The sequence below is a fragment of the Aquila chrysaetos genome, chromosome 11, assembly GCF_900496995.4.
Source record: "Aquila chrysaetos chrysaetos chromosome 11, bAquChr1.4, whole genome shotgun sequence".
Taxonomy (NCBI): domain Eukaryota; kingdom Metazoa; phylum Chordata; class Aves; order Accipitriformes; family Accipitridae; genus Aquila; species Aquila chrysaetos.
The window spans coordinates 17829659-17847146 of NC_044014.1; the positions used below are offsets into that span (position 1 = coordinate 17829659).

The following is a 17488-nucleotide window of genomic DNA, read 5'->3' on the forward strand; positions in this document are numbered from 1 at the left end:
CATACCTGCTTTTTCCATAAGTCAACAACTTTATGCAGAAGTTCATCATCTTCTTTTGGTCCTGGATTGGTGATCAAAAAATCTATATCATGTCCAATCTTCTTACCCCTGGAAGCAATAAATAACAAGAAGGCTAAAAGAGTTAAGTTCCTGTTGAATTTCACACTACTTTTGAAGAGAATATTTTTGCTGCATTATAAAAAAAGTTTGCAGCATAAAGTGATAGCAATGTTTCTTGAAACATAATCAAAATGGAATCTTCTATTTCTTTTATCGGGTCTGTCGGTGTTCTTTGTTAAGCAATAATTTAAGCTTTTTGATGTATTTTCTCTGTTGTTCAACTAGATACTGCAGATCCATTTGCTGATGTTAAATCTCTCTCTGTCTTCCCCTTAAGTCCCAGAAAAGGTTTCAGTCATCTTTGGATAAAAAAACATAATCAAAATACAATAGTACATATTATGAATCCAGTGCAGTAACAGCAGATAAACTTGTCAGTCTGACTAATGCAGGCTTAAATATTCTTCTTTAGCTTTTGATGGACACTTTAATGAACAAAACTGTGATTAAGAATAATTTTATTGTTTCTTTTAATGGCAGACATAAAATCCCTGAGTATTTTACGTTTCTTCTCTTTTAAAATATAACAATGCTTTTTGCAGAGATTGAGCTTGATTTTTTTTCAAGAACAGTTCAGCCTTAATGTGACTAAAGCTTGTTTATTACATCCACTAAGGATTTCACAACTAAATCAATATGCACAAAGTTTAATTGTAAATCTTCTTAATGAAAAACGGTGTCATAACCTCTTGTTTCTCTTCATTTAAGTCTAAGCATTCAGCTTGCCTTTCATCCACTTACCAAATGCGTTAAACCTAAGTCAGATTAAGATGTAGCTATCATTGGAAAACAGGCAAAAGCGTGCTGTCGGAATGCTTCCCTTCAGAATTATAAAATGTTTGAGAACATCTGAAAATTTATCTTAGAGTGCAATTCATCTGAGGATTGCAGAACCAATACAAGGTTTTCATTTTGGTCTAAATACTGCAACAGGGACTGCATACATATCTATTTATTGGCTGTAACCAGGCCAGCCTAAGGAGAAAGGAGCAGAGGAGATATTTCTGCAACTAGGTGCAGTATGCAAGAGGTGGAGTAAGCACCCAAAATGTGGAGTAGTGGCACCTAGGTGTAACACTCCAAATCTTCTTCTTGTGTGCAGGGGAAGAGTCTCTTCTTGCTGATGTTCACAAGGGTACACGATGTTATAGCTGAGGTGTGTTTCAGTTCAACACTGTGTCCAGTGTTCAGAGAACTTGTGAATTGTTATACAAGCAGTGAAAATGGGAACTGTACAAAACAAAAGATTTGCTTTTTTGTATTTCATGAAATAGTTTGTTCTTTTAAAATAGCGCATAAAACCGAATTTGATTTCTTAAACTTGGAAATTTGTAGGAACAGAACTGATTGGCAGACATGTCAACTCCCATTTGCATGACAGGAAATCATCTAACTGATGGATAGTTGAACAGCGTTAGCAGCAAGATGTAAGGAAATGAAAATCTAGGTTTTACATTTGACAAGCAGTCTAACTCACTATAATGCAACTATTGTGCCGTGTCTGCAGCAAAGTCAAAACTGCTTAAACAGGTGGAAATGATTTCAAAAGAAGTTTCAAACAAAGCATCAGTCTAGGCTTAGAAACCAAACAGCAATGCAAACTCAAGAAGTTAAAAAACATTTAGTATTCCATGTAACACTGAGTTATTTTGTAGGATGACATTCGTTATCTCTTAAATTACCATAATAATCCAAAGCTCTTACATAGCACTTTTTACTTACATGTCTCAAAATGTTTTTTGAAAGGGAAGGAATTTACTATTCCTATCTTAGAGATGCAGAAAGTGGCATAAGAAAACTTGCCTAAAATTATATATTAAAAAAAAAAAATCAAAGGAAGAAATTAGAAGCTGATGGAATTGGGATCTGATTCCCAATTCTTCCTCTGGTACTTGACACATCTACAAAATCCTGCATCAATCCAGCCATAAAATCCCAAGAAATCCAAGGTGTTTCACTGGCCATCTATTTCCCAAGACAGAGAGCATTTATTGAAACGCTTTTTATTTGTGAAGTTAGCGTTTAAATCTCATATAAAAGCACACAATATAAAATCATTGTTATTGTCAGAGTTATTTCAGTTTCTCTTTGAACTAATTCACATTGGATTAATTTCTGACTTAATTTGTGAGGCTGTTACTGGAACACTTAGTCTAATTTCCACTAGTACTCTTTACCAAATAATGTATTTCACCCTTGAAAAATTTATTATCTTCCTTAAAATAGAAAAACAATCTAGTAAATTAAAAAAACCTGTATAATATATATTGCTCATGGCTTGTAAATCATGCAAAAAGATGCAGTAAAGTGCACATAGATTCAGACCATCATTCTATTGAAGCTGAAGGGAATGTGGCCATTGATTTCAGCAGAGTAGGACTTTTCATCTATATATTTATATATTTATGTGTGTATAAATACAAATGTACAACCATGGGTATTCATAAAATTACATAAAAGGCACATAGGATGGGATAGTACCAAGGTGCTCTGTCCCCAGCTCAGGAAGTATGTAAATATCTGTACTTGTTTATCAACAATTAACTCTATCTGCACATCAACAGTTCACTGAAGCTAGAGCCAACTGTATACCTAAAGACTAGATATGATACAGGACTTGATCATATACAAGTTAAACACCATGGTACAAGACACATGGTCTTCAAACTGGATATGAAAACCCAGAATTCATCACCTGATTAAGTGCCTCAGAGATGAAACTTCAATCTCTTGTTCGTTCCTGAAGTTTTCCACGAGGAACGCTGCAGGCTGCAGTCTTTTTCAAACCCCTTCACATTCAAGAAAGCAGGTTCCTTACACAGGTTGACTAAGCATCATTCACTTAAAATGAAAACAAACACTTTGTTTGAAAAACAAACACCAAATTGATGCTATCAGTGCCTGGTTTTGTATTGCATTTGGTAGCCCAGTGATTGGTGCAGTGATTCCTTGTCTTTTTATTGCCTTATTTTTCTCAGTTAGGAATATTGGCAACGTTCCCGCTTCACAGGAGGCATCTCTTCAGTCTCCTCTCCTGCCTTCCACTGGGGTATAGTTCCAGGACCAGAGTTGAGAGATAGCCTTTGGGTCCACGCCAGTGTCCACAGGTTATTTGCTTACTTGTTATTAGCTATTGGATTAAAACCACTCAGCCAGGAAGAAGAACACTGTTTAATGTTTTCACAGCCAAGTTATTTGTCATCCACTGACTGTGAAATACAAAATACAGAGCCAGTGCTTGGTGCAGGGAGCAGAGTCTTGAGAATTCTCCTCTCTAAATGGGCATCCTAGTCAGTACGCTATATCACACTCTCCCTGGGTCTACAAATCTCCCATTTTATACTGCAGGGTGGCATAAATCCACCCAGGCTAGTGACTTTAGCACACTAATGGATGGTGGGAGATGTAGGGATTTGATTCTGGCAGGCCACTGCCTATGTACTCTAATCACAAGGCTTTTATATAAAATTTGAGTACTATTTTAAAAATAAAAACAGCTGCAATGACATTTTAGAAAAAATAATATACATCCTCTTAATGTGTATGAGAGTTGCTCAGAGCTTGTCTGTTTTCTAGGCCTCCTATGAAATGAGAGTGATAATCTGTCTAGTTTTCTTATTCCCTCTGGGCATAAGCAGGATTTGGGAAATTATTTGCTTATACCTGGAAATGCTGGGGCTGTTATGAAGCAAAATCATAGGTGCCCCTAGGAGCAGAGCAATCAGGGCCATGACTGGGGAGTTTAGGTTTCTGAGGCTTTGAACAGGAAAGGACATGGATTCAAGTTTTGGATTTGCTATTCAGATCTGCTTACATCTTCTTTTTCTTTTCTTTAAATCTAAACCTGAATCCTTGTAGGGCTGGAGCTATAAGAAACCCAGCACCTTGCAGAACTGAAATTGCAGTTTAAGTTTTGTACTAATAATTTATTCAAGCCTGAAGACTATAAAAGACAGAGCACCGTTAATTAACTGTGTTCAGTTCTTGGCTGACTAAACTTGTCTAAAGCTGGTAAGCATTTCTTAGTAGTCAATTTATTATCTTTAAGGTTGTTGGAATTTTCTTTTTTGCTGTTACTGTTTTAATACAAAATCTAGATTCCAAGTCATCAAACATAACTGTCATTATGACTAAAACTTAAACACACGAAAGTATGGCAAAAGATAATCATATTGTCTTAATCTACAAGGGCAACATCTGCATGACTAGACATTTTAGAGTAGTATGTGTGCAAAGTATTTTGAAATCCCAGGATATTACATAACAGCTAAGCCATATCAATGACAATTCTGATAAAGTGACTTTAGTTGAGGAAAGATGGACTGACATTCCTCTACCACTCACAAAACTTCACTAATGGAGGAGCTTAAATCACTTTTTTGCAGTGATGAGTTGTGTCAAAACCCTGAAAACCATTTAGCAATCTTTGTGCTTATACAGAATTCAAGTGGATACAGAAGATGATACTGTATTTCCACGTGTGCTTGCATTAGGTAAAACTGTAAGCTTTTCTTAATCTTGCAAGACCCCAAAGTGCATGAAATACAAAGTGAACATCAACAGCCTGTGTTTATAAGAGTAACTGCATCTCCTGCTCAGGCATATTTCTAGGAAATATAAGCATCAAAGCAAAATCACAGACAGCACACCACCTTTGGATGGATCTGTTATAAAAATGATTTATTATTACCTTTACTATTGACATTGTATTGTGCGTAGAAATATTACTCACTTTTTGGTGTTGCCAAAATATGCTTGGCTTTACCTGCTAACCAAGGAAAGGCATTTCTCCTTTGAAATGTTGCAGTCTAAGTCCTAGAGTTGTTCACCACCATCTTCTCTATCAGCTCCCTTCAATTGTGAAGGCTCTTCTCCAAGAGCAGACCCTTTCTTCAGCTATGGTCAGATGTATCCAAGTCTGGCATTATTCACAGTACATACACACAGCCCTGTATTTTCCAGCTAAGCTTGCTGTACTGTAGTTTTTCTTCACTGGCTTCCTCTATCTCCAGTTTTCTTTCAGGTCTCTTTAATTTTGCCCTACAACATGATTCTTCCCTTTTTTTCACAATATGGATAATTTATTTTAAAAAATATTTTATGCTCTACTGCAGTGACATTCTCACTCTTTGTCTGCTTAGCATTCAGAGACCATGGGAATGATAAGGAGGAATACAGAGATCTAGGTATTTTTTTGTTTCCCTGGAATTCTTTCCTGGTTTGATTTTACAGGCTCTGTATTAGATTTTTTTTCTTATTGGGCGTACCTCACTTATTCTTTTTCACCAACAGCTTCTTAAAAAGTACCCATTAGTTTTCAAGTTCCTAGAATCATATTCTGAAAGATGTTAAGTTTTCTCTCATTTGACAATCCAACTGTTACCCTGCTGTTGAATACACCAGAACGAATAGGATAAATCCTTGGATAAAAGTCTTCTGTGAAGTCCTTCAAACCATTAAAGTGATTAACTGAATGGCCTACCTGCAGCACTAGGTGATCATAAAAATGACTTCTGACTTTAAAACCCCGAACACTGTACTAGATTAGTCTTTGGTTTATTTAGGTTGTTTAGTAATGGGTCACTGTGATGTTTTGCTTTAGAGACTGCATTTTCTTGTTTTCAGAGGTTCACACTTCATTCAAAGTGGGATTATAATAGTTTTTACAAATCCTTCTCAAGCAAAACTCTGACTTCACTTCTGTGTGAAAACAGTTCTCCGGTTGAATGATTTCCCTCGGATCTGTCCTTGTCAGCTAAACAACAAATTATTTGCCTGACTTCTGATTAGAAACGCAAAGTGAACTTTGTTTTGTTGGCTAGAAATTTTGGACCAGGAATCCATTTTAGTATCAGACTTTCCAGGGCAGTCTAAAATACTCTTTCTTCACAGCTGCCATATTCTGTAATTCAATTAATTCTCAACATCATCTTAGGAAGGGCACTTGAGCACTCTTTTGGGGGAAGAAGGCACTTAATATTCAGAAGAAAAAGGTTTTCAATAGCTGCTCAGAAAGATCATCAGAGATGACTGGCCCACTGGCTCTGGAGACAAGCTGGCCAACTTGTATTTCTGTTTCTCAAAAAACAGATGGAAAATTTCCAAATACTTTGGTTTTTTTCATTTTGTAACAGTCACAGCATAGTCAAGTCTCCATTTATTAAGCAAATCCTATCTATTCCTTATTCAGACAAAATTCTTGTTGGCATAATGATAGCATTCTAAGTGTTGAATGAGGCTGCATGTGTACTAAATCCTTCAGTGTTTGCACACGCATACTGAACTTCACACATGAGAACACCGCCACACATATCAGCGGCATTAATCACTTGCATGAAGCCAAGCATATATATTTAAGAACCTGGAAGACTAACAACTAACGTGCTTATTTCCAATGTCTGATCAGCTATATTAAATAATAAAGAAGCATAAATTTATGTGGGGTTCTTGGAATGAAGCAAATTAATTGCATATAATTAATTACATAATAAATCTTCAATTCATACACTCATTTGACTGCCACAAAATATAACATAATGAAGTTAGGACAAATAATGGAGAACAGAAACAGATTTGGCATAGATATTTCAGGCTTCTTTCTATTTGACTGAACCTTTTATTCCTGTTAAAGTTGTGGGATAATATTGATTGTGGAGGAAGGCATATGAACTTCTAAACATTTGATATTGGCTAATGTTCTGAGTTAGTCTGTCTGATGAAACTGGATTTTATTTACTAAAACAGTACATTTATGATAATAGTAATATTCAGATTTGGCAGATTGAAATGGTTTTTAAAAATGTTAATGGATGTTTTAATGCATATAATTTGAAGACTTTAAATTGAATAAGAAAAAACCTATAGCTGTGAAATAGCTTCCTGAGAATGATTGCTATCAGGAAAGACAGCAAAAAAAATCAGGCCATCAGGAATTGCTATGCAACCAATATTCACCACAAAACTGGTAAGATTTTTAAACTCTCACTTTCCTGACCATTTTATTGTATAGTTGTATTTTGATACAGAAAGCAGGGAAAATCAGTAAAAGTAAACCTTAGATAGCATGTAGAGAGTATGCACGAAATACCAGAGGATATAACTCTCCCTTCCTTCCAAAGAGCTCAGATTAAAAGCAATCCAACTGATATTCATTTGTATAGCAAGCTGGATACTAGCTAAAATGCTGAAAGCCGATATAAAAAAATGACGAGTCCTTTATTTGTGGAAAGAAATATGGGAATTCATTACATGTTAAATTAAGCGTCATCTTCTCTGCATTCTTCTTTTGGGAAATGCAGGGAGGACAGCTTCTAGACAGATATCCCCAAGTGATTTGAAAATATGTGAGGCCATTTGAATATTCCCTTGAATATAGATGAGCAATATGCATAAACATCTAGGAAGACCAAATGCAATTGCTGAAGTGATGATTGTGTGGCAATGGAAAAGGGATTAAATGTTGCAGAAGATTACACATAGCTAAAGAAACGGACAAATTGTGATATAGCACAATGAACTTTTGTTTAAGCAGCAAAGAGAAAGCTTGGACAAGTAGCAAAATCACTCATTTTAGATACAGCAAACAAATAATTTATAAGTACCATAAAATGCATGTTCCTGATGGAAAACTTTAGTAGACACACTGTGCATGCATAGTCAAATATATAATTACAGCTATAATCAAACATGCACACACATGCATACATAGTTCAAAGATTTCTCTCTGACTATTCTGATGTTGATGCCATATTTTTACTCAAGGGAGCTATCCTCTACGCTGGGTCCAATTTAACTCCCACTGTACTGGCAACATAGAACTATTATTTGACATCAGCCGAGTTTGACCAAATAGAACTGTCATGCTGTCTTTAATAACCATAGTCCTGATTAAGGTATCTCTACTACCTGTGTCCCACCAGCATATGCATTCTCAGAAGAGGAACAGAAATTTTTATTCCAAATCTCAGGTAGTCTGCATGCTTGGGGGTTTGCTTACTAAGCAGTCTTTGCTGAGACCTTGAACAAGAGATGGACAATTTCTTACAGCCAGATATTAAAATAATTCTGAGTTACTGTCCCTCAAACTATGAAGAACTACAGCTTTTTCTTGTATAAACCCCATTATAAAGATTAAAAAAATCTTTATGCTGGAAGTACTGGAGTGTGACAGTGCTACAACTATTACATAGAAGGCAAAATCCTGGACTGTTTAACAGCCAGAGGAGAAAAATCCCATTGATTGCAAAGTAGTCACAGATTTCATTCAGCCAAGAATAATTCTTGGCTGTAATACTACAGATTTTCAAAACCTTTTTCCATAATGTTCCATATTCAGGTATAAGTTACTAGCAGTTTAATACAATATAAATGCAAAGTAGACCAATAAGTAAAATTCTCAGAATATTTTGCCTGAGTGAATTTACTCAATTCAGAATTTAATCAGAAATCAATTCTTTCAGCACGCTTTCTTCTGACCTTTTTTTCAGGTCTGAAATCTGGACCTAGTGTAAGTGGCTTTATTGACTTAAAAGGCCATTGACCTTTGCTACATATGTAATTAGTATGCTGACAGGAAGGAACAAGGCACTTTCCAAGGAAATGAACAGAACCATATCTGCGCAAGGCTTTCTGCAACAGTGATTTCATGCTGAAGGATTTTGTTGAATGGCAGAAATGATAATGTTTGCAACAGTCTCATTTCATTTGCAACACGAACTGGGTGATAGCTTAAAAAAAAGTTAGAAAATTATCTTGTTTGTGACAGAAAGGGTCTTCCAAATTACAATAAAATTCTGTAACATTTATTTGAAGTTATTTCCTCAGAAACTTGCAATTACATATTCTGATCAATGCTGTAAAGAGTATTAACAGCCTAAGTAGCAGCATAACACTATACCAGTCCATTGCTATCATAAATGACCAGCTAAGCCCTGTACACCACACATAAGCTGTTCTTCAAATCACTGCCAGCTTTAGCTCAGCAGTTTTCCTTAATATTCAAGTCAGCTCCACATTTTCAAAACAACATTTAGATTCAACAGTGTCAATGCAATGGTGGTTCACACACATATAGAGTAGGTAGCAAGAAAATAAACGCTCACTGAACTGCAAAAGCATCTCAACCAAAGTTAACAATCCAAAAACACTGACACACAGAAAGCAGAAACAGCAAAATGCAAAAAGTGACTGTTTGCAAGCATGACTCATACTGTGCAATGATTACTTTGTCAGTGGAGGCAGAGTGGAAGGGGGAACGTTCAGCCAGAATAAACGAGGGGCACTCAAACATGCCAAAATCTACCAGCAGCTTCACTTGCTCTCTAGGTGCATGATCTTTATACCTCCACCTTAAAAGTGACAAAGACATAAGATTGATGAGGATGCCAGAGGCAAGATACCGTTTTATAGTTCATCAAATTAGATAGTCAGAAGGCTCATCTATACCATTTATCACATGAAGACATACTAAGCTTCCCAAAGGTTGTAGTTTTTGGAATCATAGATTGCTCTCATTCCAGAAGTAAAACTCACAGAAGCCTTCCATTGCAGTACTGGGGTGGTAAATAGGAAGAGAGAGCTGTATAGGTTATCAGGTTATTTTATGCAATGGATAATTACAAATCCTATATCATAATTTTGCCCATGGTTATTAAAAAATGAACAACCAAGAAGGATCCCCCCCACCTTACCCTGAAAGTATCTATGGCAGGTGTCATTTGTTATTTCACCCCAAGTGAATGAATCCCAACACAGTCCACTGTCCCTGCTTTTCAAAAATAAAGTAACATGTCTGAAGTAATGAGGAAAACAATAAAGCAAGATCTGATCAGGGCTCTGTGGAAGACAGATATGAGTGTATAGGAATATCTGGCTTCTTGGGATAATTTCTGCTCTCCTGGTTTGTTACTTGAATTAGATCCTAGCTGCCTTTGAAGGCAGTTTGATACTAGTGGTTCCCAGCCAGTGTCAAAATTAATTCTCTTCTCTTTCTAATACCATATAGGTGGTAATGTACTATAAAATACCTGTTGAGATGAGAAGTGCCAGTGTGGGAAAATACTTGCACAGACATTTTGTAGCTGGACTCTGATTTTAGTGCCCGGCCTTTCAGTCACCCTACTGCACTTGGTTTGCACAAGCTGACAAAAATTGAGAGTTGAGTATTTCTGGAAATCTAAACCCAAACTGACTGAAATTTTATATTCCATATCAAAGGAAATTCTGGAATTCCTGTCCCTCAAGGATTAATTCTTCCCTGACTGTACATCACAGGGCTATTTTGGGGCATAATTGATATCCGTGAGATCGTTTAATAGGATGCTGATTAATGTCTGAAATAGCAATAATCAAATGAAATTAACTGAAATAAATTCTGCCACCAGGAAAGACAATTAAAATTAAAACTGAATTCATGATATATTTAACTGAAAAGATACATACAGTTATGAGAGATACTCTGACTCATTTTGAGGCAATTTGTGGTTAAAAAAAAAAATTGCTGTTGTAGCTTTGTCTGCAGAATTACTTTTCCCACTGATTTAAGAATAAAATCATTTTAGATTAGACTGTCTCTGAAACAAAAACATAGTGAAAACTGAGCCAGTGTTCTCCTGGGCAGCTATAAATCAGGCTTCTACAAAGGTTTGAATTGCCAAAGATAGCACATAGCAGCTTCTTCACCCAGCCAAGTAATTCAACATAAACCCAGCTGAACTACATAAGTATTTGGCAAAGATTCACAGGTGTCTTCTCTGGAAGAGGTGCTTGAGGGTGGACACTTCATTAAAATGCTACTTTTCTTGCCCAGTGTAACACTAATTCTAATACACCAGGGGCAGAACTCATTTTTCATAGCTGTGGAAGCTATTTATTTTATTTTTGAAGTTAATCCAACTCTGCTATGAAGTAGCAATGGAAAAATCCCCTTCCCTTTAGGAGCAGAAACTTTACTCATATGGCATAAGGGAATATAGCTTTAATATTGGATACACAAAACAAGCACTTTTGTTTTCTCATTTATTCAGCAGGATATCAGTGCTATGGAGCATCAGTAGCTGCTGTTCAAGGAGACTTTTAGGGAAACACCTAACAATGCAGAGAATGCATTACTTAAAAGATCTTTCTTGTATCAAGTCAGGATAAAGTGTCACCTGCTGCAGCAGAAGGGATCACATCTCTGGATATTTCTGTGAGTTATGCTCTGAGGGTGAAAATCACTGAAGTGAGGAGAATCAGTGCAAAAGCTGTGCAATACCACTTAAATCTTACTTAAAACCTAATTTCACCCTCAGTGACTACATTGCCTCAAAAAAAGTACAGCAATGCATGCCATTCACCTAGTCTCTCATTAAACACGCTTTGAAAGACCAAGCGTATGTCATGCTATGCTTGACTGTGTGTGTCTTTTATGACCCCAAAGAAACCTAAACACTGTTTCTCAGAGTACCAGACACCTGGGTACTGCATGTCATGCCGATGTCTTTTTCAAGCTTTGCTTTAGCAGATATGGGATGTTACTTCAATGCAATAAGAAAAGATAAATCAGAAAATGGTTATAATTGACTAGAAAACATTATTGTACAAACAAAAGCATTACAGACAATGATTGACCTACTTTTGTATGTATTATCTTCAGGAGGACCACCTATTACTCACGTACTGAAACAAATTCCCTTCAACCTTAACTCAACCTCAGAGCTGTTAAAAAAAATAAAACAAAAAAAATTGTGAAACACAGTTACAAAATTAAATTTCAACTTAATTTATTACACACTATTAAAACTGTTTATAAAACTAGTCCTCTACCGGTCTGGTTTCTACTGAGACAGCAAAATAGGATAATAGCCATGTAAGAATTTAGTCACCTACTTCTTAATCAGAAACTATGGCTATCTCTATATATTATAACAGTTGTACTGCCTAGATGGCATTATTGTCTTCCAGCTTTCTGTGACATAAATGCCTGAATGTGGCTGTTACCAATCATACCCTGATGCTGAATATTTATGCCTCTCTGGCTTGCACACAAGAAGACTTTTTGCTACTAACAGCTCTAGGCTCTCCGAATTCTATATTTGAAGTAAATTCACTATTCCACCAACCAAAACAAAACTATGCTTAAGCTTTGAATCACTGAGAGTGCTGTCTCAATTTCATGTAAATACTGCAACTGTACCTGGAAGCTGTCCATATAATTTCAAGCTTTTAAAGCTTATGAAATGTACCATACCAATCTGTCACAGTTTTATTTAAAGTCATGAAATACATTGCTGAAGTTTTGCTTTTGCTGTCTTGGCAAATCCTTTAAATTACACTCCATTCCAATCAAGCATTTCAAATGACATCATAGAAACTTCCTGCATACATAAATTTTGCTGAGTGCCAATCAATGGCGAAGCAAAACCTCTTCAACACTGAAAAACATATACACTCCAATGAGTATTGATGTGGATTTGGGATCTTATGTATTCAGCTGGAATGTAAGAGTATGCAGATGATACTTTAGTCTTAAAACATCTATCTAGTTTTGCATGTGTAAACTCTACTGTCAGCGTATTCTATGATAACATGGAACAAGCTTTCTCACTCTTTAAGAAACAGTCTGCATGACAGTGGTACAGTATCTTTGGTTACCAGAAATTGTAAAATTTTAATTATTCTGAAATCTGCAGAGAAAAAAGAACATATTCCAATATGTAGTAAGTACTGAAGAATCAGGCTTGACTGGAGAGAAGGTACATTTTTATTATTTATAAGAGCAGGCATCTTAGACTAGACCTGCTCAGACATCTTGAAATACCTAGTCTCTTTTGGCCTAATTCAAAGGTTTAACAAAGACTTTAGACTTATGCAAACTGACAGACAAGGAAATTCAACTACTTATACTTAGGAAGAATACAACACAGAGATCAGTGCACTCAAAAATGCCAGGTGTTTCAGTGAACTCTCAGAATATGATGAACTTTGGAAAAAAACAAAGAAAAAAAGGTAAAGAAAAAGACCTCTCCCGCTATCCAACAATAAATCAATATGAGATGATGAAAGGAGAGGGATAAGGTTTTTAGGACTAATGTCTGACTTCTTTGGAGGTAGTTGGTGATCAGCACTTTTCAGGACAGGCTACCGCAAACTGGGAGAGAGTTGGACCCTTCTAGATCTGCATTAATCATTATATATAGAAATTGCTCTGATTCAAGACAAATTCAGGTGCCGTGTCCACCTTCTGCTGGTGTTCTGACAGAGAATGAAGTTTGCCATCATGAGGTATTTAGATGGAGTAATCAAGAGCTGGCTGTAGATTATACATGTACTCCAATTGCCTAAAGGTGGAACTGAACAGTTGAAATGCATTAACGTTCTGTCTGGATTTGTAAGTCAGAAAGCTTTCCAGTTTTTTGTTTCCGTCTCAGCTGGTACATAATCTACTCAGGTGCCACATTTCCAATACCATTAGTTGCAAACCAAAACCTCAGCTAAGCGAGTTATATATTGCTAGAACAATAACCTAGTGATCTCTTCAACATCATTAATAATGCAGCAGGGAAAACAGAAAGGTCAGCTGCATTCAAATTATTTACTGAAATAAGTAGACAACAGTCTGCATTATTAATTATGAAAGCGGTATATTTTGAAAAATGCTTTTATGAAGCTATTGTCACACTTACAACATTTTTTTTAACTAGAAAAAATGATTTTGCAACTAAGGCAGGTTCCATTTACTATTATTGTCCAAGAGAGAATTGTTTGGTTAAGAATTGTATTTCTATTCTACTTACTCAGAATCTCATTAATATATATAAGCTAATTTTTAAGATATGATATTTTATTTTGAAAGAAGGAAGAAAAAGTTATTTTTCTATACTGACACTATAACAAAATTAACAAATAGCTTTATAGCAACTTTTTTTTTTGCTGTATTGAAGCTTTCTGGTGGTAGATTGAAAACATGCATTCAATCCCAGTCCATTTTAATTCTCTCTAGCTAATTCTCTTTAGAGTTTCAAATGGATTATTTCTTTGTCATATCCCTTTGTCACAGAAACTGCCATCAAAATGTTCTTTTTCATGCATGTCTACTTTGGCATTTCCAAAAATCAAAACATTCACTTTAAACAATTTAAAAGACCATATTAATGTTCATGCAAGGAAGGAAACGTGCATTTTCAGAATGTCTGAATGATACTAGATGTTCAGCCTGGGTTTCACTTACTTGGCAGTGATGAGACAATCTGTAGAATCAACCTACCATAAAAATAAAGGTTTCTATTTGCTTCCTGCTCAGCTGTACTGGAAGTTATATAAACATGACAGTTTTTCTATTAAAATTCCTTGAACTAAGAAATAGATTGCTTGCATCCACTAAACACACACAAAAAAAAAAAAAAAAAAAAAAAACACCAAAAAAAGACATCCCCCCCCAATTCTAACATAAAATAGGATTAAGACTTCTGTTTGAGCTGGTGGTGTGATGGCTGAGAAGTGCAGGTAATTGTTCATGCATTTGGGTTAGTCACAAAGACATGAGAAGCTGATTTACGAACTTTCTGGCATTTTGTGGCAATATGTAAAATTCCACTTTAGTTGTGATTTACTTTAAGATATCTTACTAGCCTATTCCATCTAATGGAATATAATATCTACTAATTTCAAATTAATCAGTTGCGTGTTGCTAGCATACAGCTGCAAGATGGTAAGTTTGAGTCTAGCCTTTCTACCAAGACACTAAAGTTTTACTCAAGTACTTCCGAAAAAATTATGCACAGTTTAAACTTCGAGTATGTGTACAATCTGTTTAGTTTTAGTGACATTGCTCACTCACTTGACTTTTTAGAGTGAACTGTTAAGTTTTTCCAGGATTGGGCTTACATATGGTTTTTCCATAACTACGCTTACATAACCCTACTGCAAGTAAGGTAGTTGGGAATTTTACAGAAGCATAATCTAAAGAAAATGAGATTGCTCTCTTTTAAGAACTAATTTGTCAATCAACTAATTTTGCCTAAGGGAAGAGGACTTTACTCTTAACCTATGGGATACATTTATAAAACTAGACTATTACAGAGAAAGTATTTACTATTAAAATGAACATATTTTACACCAGAATTATGGAATACAACTATGCCTGTTTTGCAATCAGTTTTCAAACATAAATTGAAATTCAAAACTTGTCTACTTGGTCTACGTCAGTGTTTTGCCAAGATAGCTGTGTTGTGTGAAATCACATTGTTAGCCAGCAGTTCCCTGGAGCTGAAACAGTTATACCCTTTGGACCAATATAAGTTATTCCATTTGAGAAAATCATTTAAACTGTACTGGCAAAGGAACAGTGCATCTCCACAGAGAAAGGCTGCCAATATATTCTACAAGTATAAGCATACCAGAAAAGCCTTTTAAAGTGTAGACAAGCCTGTCATTAAATCTACCTTCTACCTTCAGTAAATCTTTCCATAGTGAAATCTTGTTACTCTCCTTTACAAAATTCCCTTGCTCTGCTTCAAGACATGATCCTCCATCAGTCTAAGGAGCTCATGAAGTTGGCTTAGTTGATTTAATCCTAAATTGAAAACTTCTCTGATTATTATTAACCAACTTTCTTAATTCCCAAACCATGGCAAGGAGATACTCTGAGAATGTAACTTTTGTGTGCTCTCTCTCCGCCCTTTTTCCTGATCCAGATATTGTAAAGCTCTAGCCATGTATTTTCAGCGATTCTCTGAAAGAACCAGTCATGTCATATTTCTCTAAAGTTCTGTTCTGACTTCTTTCTGAATATAACCTTGATTTTTTCAACCTGCATTGTTGTATGACCTCAGGTAATGGAGCATTTTAAGGGTATCTTCATTATAGCTACATATTTTTATTTCTTTAGGAGAAATGTGAAGATGCATTTCCTGGGTCACCATTTCTTGCCAGTTCAAATTTTCAAACAATCAGGAGAAAGTATCCTTCTATTTTGTCATGATTCAGCTGAAATCAGTGTCAAGGCTCTCAACTACCTTTAGCTAGAATGTACCAATAAATTGTTCACACTTCATTTATGGTATTTGAATTGTGGAGATATGATCTAAATTTACTAAGTCTGGATGTAGTACTATTTATGGTAGTGATACAAATGCATAATATAATATCAACATCAAGACATTTCATAAGCAATGTTCAATGAGGACCTTATTACTAATGCAGACAAACTAGGTGCAGCTGGACACAATAACCTCTGCAACAGGATCAAATAACCAGGAATGTTTGCTGTGTTTACCCACTAGAACTGTGTCTAGGTGTAAGATATGCCAAGATAAAAGGAAAATTTTCTGCAGTCTTTGATCACTAACATAACATACAGAGTGTAAGGTTATTAATTTATGAACTAATATGAGTTTATAAACTTGTATATGAGAAGCAGCAATCCATAAGATTTTCATGGGTTTTTTTTTTTTTGTTCTCCAAGATAGCCCCTAGTAGTCTCATAGAACAGCTATCATAGCTGATGATTGTAGCCAAGTCTATCTTATGAAGTTTTGCTGCTCTCTATTTAATGCTGATTTTCCATTCTTCAAAAAGATTGCCTGAAACATTTCCATCAACTCTCCCACAGTATAGCAACATTCCATAATAAATTCCTCCATTCCCAAACTGAAAACAACTAAAAGAACTATTTCTGGCTATATCTTGTAATTCAGGCATTTCCTACATGATTTATTTTTTAACCATTTTAGTCTTTTCCTTGTTATCTGACATGTAGAAAATGTCCTGTCTGATTCATATTGTAGCAAAAAAAAAAATAATTAGCCAGCAGTTACTTCCTCATTGTCATGTCCCCACACCACTAGCATGATCATGTCACACTTAAGTAAAATGTTACGGCTACTCTTGCTCACAGGGATCTGCAAAACGTACGTCCTGGTTGCTCTAAGCATACTACAAGGTCACCGATGCTTGCAGCTTTTCTCATGATTATCTGCCAGGAAAACATCAGTCTTTGTGCTGTCAACCGTCTTTACAGCAACTAACTAGCCTATAATAAACTTTGACTTCTGCTAAAGGGTAAATCAGCAATGAGTAAACTCTGCTATAAATATCCTGTTTTCAAGCCAGCTTTCTATGAATGAAACCATGGTAAAAGTGATGCAGTATATTACATATTATAATTAGAACTGGTTTTCAATCTCTTCACTCTAAACAACAGACATTAGATCCTGCAAACCCTGAACTGTCTGGCATCTGAGCCTGCAAAATCTCTTTTGCAAAGTGAACCACATAATATTGTTCATCTTAGTAACTGCTCACTAATAGAGAGCAAAATCTTCAGAGCAACTTCATCTCTGGTGTAGATGCCCTGAAACACTTATGAGTAAAACATTCTAACAAACAA

The 17488-nt window shown here is 35.7% G+C and overlaps 1 protein-coding gene across 2 annotated transcripts in view; it reads right to left on the bottom strand.

The window, feature by feature from the left end:
* Positions 1–17488, bottom strand: part of DNTT (DNA nucleotidylexotransferase) — a 96451-nt gene that overhangs the window by 36641 nt on the left and 42322 nt on the right. For both annotated transcript variants that reach the window (XM_030029775.1, XM_030029774.1), the window contains one exon: positions 6–108. In XM_030029775.1, coding sequence (XP_029885635.1) covers positions 6–108 — 103 coding nt within the window. The remainder of the gene's footprint in view (positions 1–5; positions 109–17488) is intronic.